The following is an 8,460-nucleotide window of genomic DNA, read 5'->3' as shown; positions in this document are numbered from 1 at the left end:
CGACGACAAGGGGGCCGCCCCCTGCCGCTGCAAACCCGGCTTCCGCGGCAAGCGCTGCGAGACCAGTGAGTGGCCGAGAAGCGTTCGCGGAGCGTCCCCCTCTCTCCTCCCGCGGCCTCTTTCCCCCTCGCTCGTTGTCTTAGCGAAAAGCTCAGCTTTCCACCCTCCTAAGACTCTCTCAGCTCTTGTTATTTAGATCCGGAAGAAAACTTGCTGTGGGACCCGGTCCCGTCGGGTTGGCACGCAGGACCCGTGCAGCCGGGTGGCGGTGCCGGTAAAGGCGCCCGGTGGAGCTCGTGCAGCCGCTGCAGCCGGGGCTGCCCGCTCTCCCAGGGCCCATCGAGTAACACCAGATGGTCTTTCTTTTTTAATTCTGGCCCTTAACAGACTGCGACCCCGGCTATTACGGGGATGGCTGCAAGAAGAAGTGTAGCTGCCCTCCAGAAGTGTCCTGTGACCATGTCACCGGCGAGTGCTGGAAGGAGTGTCCCCCAGGCTACCGTGGGGAGAACTGCGATCAAGGTAAGGCAGTGGCCCCGCAGGGCAGCTCAGCCTGCTGTCAGCTCACGATTCCCCGCGCAGACAAACTTTTTCTTTGCAAAACAACATGAAAGGACTTCCAGAATTCCTCCTGGGCTCTCACAGGCCCCCTCACCCACTGCAGTTGATCTAATGAGTGAAGAGTTGAAATGGCTTTAGAGGACACGAGAGCTGCCGTTTGCAGGTCTTTGTAAAACGCTGCAGTCTCTCCCAAGCGGGGAAGCAGGATTGCTCACGCATAATGGGTCTTATTCAGAAAAGGAGAACAAGGTCTCACTTTATCCTGCCACTTGGGCATCTTTGCTCTTGTAGATGAAGGTGATAGATAGCTAGTTATCTTTCCTCCCCCTTTGATGTCTTTTTACTTCCAGACAATCAGTGCCCAGCAGAACGGTATCATATTTTCCTCTCTATTTCCTATTCCATATTGAAACTCTATTTGATCTTCAAGTGGAAAAGAAAATTTTATATTTCATTTACATTAGGATTTAAACTTTTGCCTCTGTATGAACCTCCTAGAGCAGTTTTCTGCTCTTCACGCAAAGGGGCAGTCGGCAGTATGGTAACTGCTGCCCAGCTCGGGGTGTGCGGTGCAGCACAAGCTCTGAGGGCGCAGCTTTTCAAGATCCTGGGGTGTCAGAGAGCATGACTTTCCTTGAACAAAGGTGTTTTGAGTGAACCTAATGGCCGTGAGTCATTGGCACGAGGTGATGATTACAAAACATGAACACAGTTCTTGGAAAATAATAACTTCTGCCAGCCTCAGAGCTGATCAAGGGCTGAAAAGCCAAGCTCCTCCTCCTGTGAGGTTGTCTCCTCCTGAATCACACTTCAACTGGTCGGAGCCAGCAGAAAACACAAGAAGTTGAACTCTTGAAGGCCACACTTGAAGACACACTGCATCAGGAGAAGGCACGCTGGGTCAGGAGAAGGCACGCTGGGTCAAGAGGCTTGCGGTGGTCACTGTCTGAATTTTCATTCGAGCATCCCGGGAGCTTCTGCACTAACTTAAGTTTAACCAGGCACCTCATCCCCACCCAACCCAGAAGTATAACTATTAACTTAATTAAGCTGCTAGCACATGATTACCTTGCATGACACAACTGAGAGAGCATCGCTGGTCTGTTGATCAGCACAAAAGCTGCAGATGGTCACAAAGAGTCCCATCACAAGTAAGTGCTAGCGGAGCTAAAGAGCGTTAGGAGGAGCACCGCAGGCAGCTTTCGCAGGGCTTGTGCCCCTCGCGGGGGTCCCGGCAGCCCCGGAGCCCCCCCGCGTGGTGGGACGCTGCTGCCTCCAGAGCCCCGCGGCGCCTCGGCGGGCTGGGCGCTCTCGGTTGGGATATTTTTAAAAGAATAAGAAAGAAGTTTAAGCCTGTAGGGGGGAGTCACAGGAAATAACACAAATATTTGTATAGAAATAGTAGGCTCTTGGCTGTTGTTCGGATCTGGAAATTATTAAAGGGTGAAGACAAACATCTGCCATCAATTAGCAAAGAGGAGGAATAACAAAAACTCCACTGTGTCACTTGAAATCTACGCGCTGGTGTGCTTTTCCTCCGTGATTTGTGAACACTGATGTGTTTGCATCTGCCGAAGCCATACGAAACGTTGGCTTCGGTGAGCACAAAGGTCTGCGAGCACGCAGCTCTTCTGGGAGACTCCAATAGGATTTGAGGATCTTCTGGTCCGAGGCCCTCAGGCTGCACGTAATTAGCTATTGCTACGTTGTGTCATGGGGTGCAAAGAGCAAACCCAGCTTTCTGGTGGCAGCAGTACCCCCCGGCATTCAGAGCAGAGGGAAGGAAAAGCGCTCACTCCTCCCGTGGCTGAGGATGCTCCTTCTTTATCGCTTTACATCAGCCTACCTGCTGCTGCTTCAGAGCCTGGCTTCCAGGTTCTGGAGGCATTCAGCCAGGGCAGTAAAAAGCCCTCAGAACATATTCTAGAAGTCAAGGGATGGTACGGGCTTGGGGGCTGGGAACCCCGTGTTCTGCACCGGGGGGGCTCGGGCCACTGCCCATGGGATGAGCCCGTGGGTCCCAGAGGCAGAGCGAGAGCCCATCTCTGCTGCTGCGGTGCTGCCGTACGGTGGCTGCGGTGCTGCCGGGCGCAGCGGGGAGGGAGCGGGTCCTGTTGCAGAATCGCGTTCACAGTCTGGAGACCAGTTTGGCCTCAGCTGTAGGAGGAAATACTTGTTGAAAGGACAGTCGGCACCAGAGAAGCGATGCTCAGTCACCTCAAGGCAGTGGTGGGACATGCTAGAGGATGCAGGTGTGGGTAACAGAGCGGTCGCATCCGAGCCCATGAGCACGGTCTTCCCCCAGTGGAAACCCTTCACAGCTGGGCTTTTCCTCGCACAGCCGGAGGCTCCTTTGGCACACAGGGTCGGATCGGTGATACGCTCTTGGGAAGGGCACCTCCGGAGGGGGCGGTTTTCACCCTGCTGTTTTCCCCACAGAGTGTCCGGAGGGGACGTTCGGGGCGGGCTGCCGGCGGTCCTGCCGCTGCGGGGGAGCGCCCTGCGACCGGAGCTCGGGGCAGTGCCTCTGCCTGCCCGGCTGGACCGGACACGACTGCGGCCAAGGTGAGGAGCCAACAGCAGCAAACGCGCCGAGGTAGGGATTTAGGCCTGTAGCTGTTATTTTTCTTTCGCTAAAATCAGTTTTAAAAAACGTCTCGTGCAATTAGAATCATCCTCATGGAAAATCAGAAAAAATGCAGCTTTTGATGGTAAGTCTTAAACAATAACCTCAGCTAGCTCAGCTTCGCTCTGGTGTTGGAGCTGAGTGGAGCAGAAGTAAACATATACAACAAAAAAGATGAAGATATTTTTGGTTGTTGCAGTCCTTAACATATGAAAGGAGTCTTTCTTCACTGATGTGTACTTTTAATTGCTTTCACCATATTACTCTTTAACTGCTGCAAAACTAGACAACCCTAAATTAAAAACTTTTACATGATTATACAGTATTAGAGCAGCTGGAAGATATTAGTCATATATAGATGTCCTGCTCCTAATAGTTTGACTGAGCAATAAAACCACACATGCACAGTGCTCACCGTACATTTTGAACTGACTTTTTTCCAGGCCCTGGAGCAGTTGTTTAACAAGAATTCCTGCCCCAGTTTTATCAGTTCTCAGCCTTTTGCTTCTCCTTTGCAACTGAAAGCAGATCTGGGAGCGCTGACTAACGTGCTGTCCAGTAGTGGGGCAGCAGCTGCGAAGAGCCTTTGCCAGCAACACCATTTCCTAGCGAGGAGCCCTTGGAGCTCCCCACAAGTAGATGGGAATCCAGAATTGACATGAAAGTACTGGAGTGAGACCAGAATAGCACTTACCAGGGCTCACGCTGTTTATAAAACAAACAAAGCAATGTTGTCCTTGTTAGTAGCCACGTATTGCCAAACAAAAGTCCATGCTTTGCACGGACATGAGCGAGAAAGGGGACCCCTTGCCACGCACCAGAAAATAGAAATTTCCCTCTCGCGCCTCGGCTGTGATCCCGATGCTTGTGTGTCCTCTCTCTCCAGCCTGCCCGGAGGGTCGCTGGGGACTGGGCTGTCAGGAGATTTGTCCTGAGTGTGCCAACAACGCCAGCTGCCACCCTGCCTCGGGAGCCTGCCTGTGCCCGCCCGGCTACACCGGCCCTCGCTGCCAGGACGGTGAGTGCTGTCGGCCGTCGGGTCCCTGAACGGCTCTCTCCGGCTGGGCTGAGGGGTATTTCAGTGGACCTGGAGTGCCCGCTCTAGCGAGCAGAGCATCCAGCTGTGGACCAGGCACCGCCGCACGCGTCAGAGCATCGTGCACGCCTCTGGTGCCTCACCCTCTGGGGCACGGGTTGGGTTCTTCCCTTGACATCCCTCTAGTCCTGCCTTCACAGCGGTGACTTTCACATCGGCAGAAGGGGAGGTGAAGCCCTAAACCCCTTGGCCCACTCACCCCAGAGGAGCGTCGGTGCTCTTGGTGGCTCTGCAGAAGCACCCTGCGGCACCCCTGGGCTCCGCAGGGAAGGAAGCCCTCACGCGGGGTTCGGGCAGCCGTTTGCAGTTGGTACGTGTCTGCCTTGGCAGTGTGTCCGCCTGGCTGGTTCGGCCCAGACTGCCAGCTGAGCTGCAGCTGTGGGAACGACGGACATTGCCATCCCGTGACGGGGACGTGCAGCTGCCCGCCTGGCTGGATGGGGTACAACTGTCAGAGAGGTATTGTGCCCACTGCTTATTATCCGTCGCTCCGAGAACACCCTGACCCGTGCAGAGCTGTGCTGGGATTTGCCTTATTGTCATCTCTGTGCTGTGCCTCTGCCAGAAAGATCTCTGTGTGAAATCCTTGAGGTTTCTCTGCTCTGCCCTGCCAGTGCCGCCGGGTGCCTTTCTGTACTGGTCTTGCTTGCAGGGTGCATTCACAGAATCTCCTAGAGACCTGTAAGATCACCCAGTCCAATCATTTCCCTAACACTGACCAGCCCACCACTAAGCCGTGTCCCTCAGCACTGCATCTACACCACCCTTAAATACCTCCAGGGATGGGGACTCCGCCACTGCCCTGGGTAACGCGTTCCAACACCTGATGACCCTTTCAGTAAAGAAATTCTTCCTTTTCTCCAAGCTAAACAACCCCAGTTCCCTCAGCCACTCCTCGTAAGACACGTGCTCCAGACCCCTCACCAGTTTCACATCAAAAACGTGCCAACATAGCGCCCGCTCCCACTGTCCCACTGGGTTTTCTGAGGACCTGTTTGTCCTTCTGCCCAAGTGAGCGGCTGTAACCGATGGAAATCGCATCCCACGGAGAAGGCAGCACTGTGCCCGCGCTGTGCTCGCCGGAGAAGCCGGGCAAGTGGCGCCCACGCCACTGAGTGTCGGCTCCCCGCTGTGTTTCAGCCTGCGACGCCGGTCGCTGGGGCGCCGACTGTGCTCACGCCTGCAACTGCAGCAACAGCGACGGGAGCTGCAGCGCGGAGACGGGGCAGTGCGCCTGCGAAGCCGGCTACACGGGCGGCCGCTGCGAAAAGAGGGCGTGGGGCAGGCAGCCAGGAGCGCATCTTGGCTCAGTCGCAGGGGTTTGGTCCCCGTGCCCTGTCTGTGATGCTGCTGGTCCACTCCTGTCCTGCGGGCGGCTGGGTGGTGTGGGTACACTTCTGTAGGGGGGAGGGTAGAGCCCACCAGTTGTTATAAAAAAGCAGCTGCCATATACTGTTATTTCCACTCAGAGCCTGAGCTCCTGCCTTAGCATAGCTTCCCGGGACGCCGGGAGAGGACAGGCTCCTCAGTCTCCTTTGCTTCTGCTTGCCAGAGTGCCCGGCAGGATGGTTTGGGCTGAACTGTCGGCACCAATGTCAGTGTGACAACGGGGCTGCCTGCGACCACGTCAGCGGCGCCTGTACCTGCAGCCCGGGCTGGCGAGGAACCTTCTGTGAGCATGGTGAGTACCTGTGCCTGGGACCCAGCGCCGGCGGCAGCTCCTGCCGACCACGGGCACCTTGCCGGCAGGGTCTGCACTCCTTTGCTATCCCATTACAGCAAAGAGAATCCCTCTGGATGATGATGGGGAAAACCGCATGTCTGCAAGCTGCTAAGTCTCTGGTTTTAATTCTGAAGGGCAAAGGTCTAGGGAAAAAAAAAAAGACTTACAAAATGTATACAAGGAGTAAATGCAGAGCTGCCCCGATCACCCGTGCGGTTGCACACCGGGTCTTGGAGTGGCCTCTCCAAGGGGTCCCTGGGTGCAGGGTTCTGGCTCCCGCACCAACCTGCTCGGTGGACAGAAACCTCGCGCCATCGCTCTTCTGCTGCACCCCAGCTTTGTCCTGTACCTTGAGTGACAATAACAGACAGGCATCCAATATTCTGCTGCCCTGCCGGGGGAGAGCCGTTAACAGGTGGCTGTCACAGTGGTGCAGCATCGTATCGGCACGTAAAGGCCACCAAGAGGCATCGCTTCTCTGCTGGGAGATTCCCAGCTCTCTCTACAGACATTTTGTGGGGATTTATCTTTTCTTTTCTGCAGCCTGTCCTGATGGGTTTTACGGACTGGAGTGCTGGGAAGCCTGCGACTGCCTGAACGGCGCCCGCTGTGACCATGTCACAGGCCAGTGCCACTGCCCCCCCGGCTGGGCTGGTCCCCGCTGCGGCCAGGGTAGGTGTCCCAGCAGCCCAGCACCCACCTTCTGCACCAGGGGATGGGGAGGGATGGTGATGGGATGAGATGGGGTGGGGAGGGGATGGGATGGGATGGGATGGGATGGAGCGAGGCCGGAGCAGCCCTCCATGAGGCACTCTGGAGCCTTCTCCGGCTCTTGCACTGCTCAGTCGTAGAGCCCGGAGGTTTAATAGAGCCCGGAGGTTTAGGTGTCTGTTCCTCACGTGTGATTTTCTCCGCATGGAAGTTAGTTCTGTGCGGCAGAGAAGGATTTGGTTTCGGAGAGGGATGGGGGGCTCTGGCTGAGCCCATTGTTGCTGAATGTAACGAGGGCTTGGGCGTGCAGCAAAGCAGTTTCCACATAGATAACTCAGTGACGATAACAACAGTGTCCGTGTTTGAATGTCACCCGCCTGTAGAATACAGCTGTTATTTCCCCATAGCACCATAAAAACCAACTTACACAGCCGTCCAAAGCAGCCACGCACCAGTGTTGGTTCCTCTCCCAGCCAAGCGCGTTCGGGATGGTTGGTGGGACTCTGGCTGATGTAACCCATACCTGCTGCCTAACAGTTGTGCCTGCTTCTGCTCCCACGAAGCGTGCCAGGAGAACAGGTACGGCGAGAACTGCAGCCAGACGTGCAACTGCTTCAATAACGCTACCTGCAACCACGTCAGCGGCCGATGTCTCTGTGTGGCCGGGTGGACGGGAGCCACGTGCCAGCAAGGTAATGCGCCTTATGGTCACTTCCTAACCCAGACTGTCTGCCTCCTCTGCCAGCATGCGCTACACACGCCATTTCTCAAGGGTGGGTCGGAGTTTTCTATGGGGTAGCAACTACAAAAAGCTGAGACAGTTCGATAACAAAGCCAGGTTGCAGCTAAGGTCATGGTTAGCTCTGCAGCGCCTCCTGATTCATTCATAAAAAGAGAAGCCAAGAGGTTGCCTTGTCCAAGAGCACCAGGAATTGCACTCACTTGCATTTTCATAGCAGCACAGAGTAACAGCTGGATTGTCCGCTGCACAGACACCAGCTCAGCGATGCCTTTAGGCGCAGCTCAGTGACTCTCTGCACATGAGAACAATTATTCGTGTGGTTAAATGGCTTTTTTATCTCTGCTAAGCACTGGTGCTGTCTGGGTCTAGGAGAGGAGGATGTTCTGCAGCTCAGGACCGAAGGCACCGGCTACCAACAGTGTCTCTCGGGCTGCTGAACTCACCCAGCCTTTTTTCTTTTGTGTATTTGCCACCCCCGGAGCTAAGAAGGCTCTGAAGAGATCAGGCACCCAGAGCCCTGTGTCCTCACCGCCTCTTTCCTGAGCAGGGTAAAATACCACATGTCTTCACGTGGGCAGCTAAGCAGCCTCAGGGTGTCATCAGCTCCCCTCACTGCCTCTCGTTGCGAGCAGTAACGGCTGCGTTTTACATCAGGCCATCCACTTACCCCTCTGGCATGGTGTTTGCCTTCGGACCTGTGTTCTGACTGCTTTTCCCGCAGCGTGCCCGGTGGGTTTCTACGGGAGGAGCTGCCGCCAGCGCTGCCTCTGCCAAAACGGTGGCACGTGTGACCCTGTCACGGGGCTCTGTGCCTGCGCCGAGGGCTGGACGGGGCTGGCCTGCGAGCTGGGTGAGTAACGGCATGCCGGCGGCCCTGAGAAACAGGCTCTGGCACAAACGTGTCCCATTTTGGACCCGTTTCCCTCCGAAGGCTGGGGATGGGTCGGGGCGGTGGGTGCCAGGGCAGCGTTTCACCACGTGCCTCCTCCCAGAGTGCCCAC

General features: G+C 55.8%; 1 protein-coding gene across 1 annotated transcript in view; it reads left to right on the top strand.

Moving 5' to 3' along the window:
* MEGF6 (multiple EGF-like-domains 6) overlaps positions 1 to 8,460 on the top strand; it is a 104,441-nt gene that overhangs the window by 87,905 nt on the left and 8,076 nt on the right. The window contains exons 17-26 of the mRNA XM_009889682.1: positions 11 to 65; positions 388 to 522; positions 3,001 to 3,126; positions 4,074 to 4,205; positions 4,614 to 4,742; positions 5,424 to 5,557; positions 5,838 to 5,964; positions 6,550 to 6,678; positions 7,281 to 7,409; positions 8,181 to 8,309. Coding sequence (XP_009887984.1) covers positions 11 to 65; positions 388 to 522; positions 3,001 to 3,126; positions 4,074 to 4,205; positions 4,614 to 4,742; positions 5,424 to 5,557; positions 5,838 to 5,964; positions 6,550 to 6,678; positions 7,281 to 7,409; positions 8,181 to 8,309 — 1,225 coding nt within the window. The remainder of the gene's footprint in view (positions 1 to 10; positions 66 to 387; positions 523 to 3,000; positions 3,127 to 4,073; positions 4,206 to 4,613; positions 4,743 to 5,423; positions 5,558 to 5,837; positions 5,965 to 6,549; positions 6,679 to 7,280; positions 7,410 to 8,180; positions 8,310 to 8,460) is intronic.

This window comes from Charadrius vociferus, unplaced genomic scaffold (assembly GCF_000708025.1).
Source record: "Charadrius vociferus isolate BGI_N301 unplaced genomic scaffold, ASM70802v2 scaffold477, whole genome shotgun sequence".
Taxonomy (NCBI): domain Eukaryota; kingdom Metazoa; phylum Chordata; class Aves; order Charadriiformes; family Charadriidae; genus Charadrius; species Charadrius vociferus.
The sequence above is the reverse complement of the archived record's forward strand: the minus strand, read 5'-3'. Positions and strand labels throughout refer to the sequence as shown.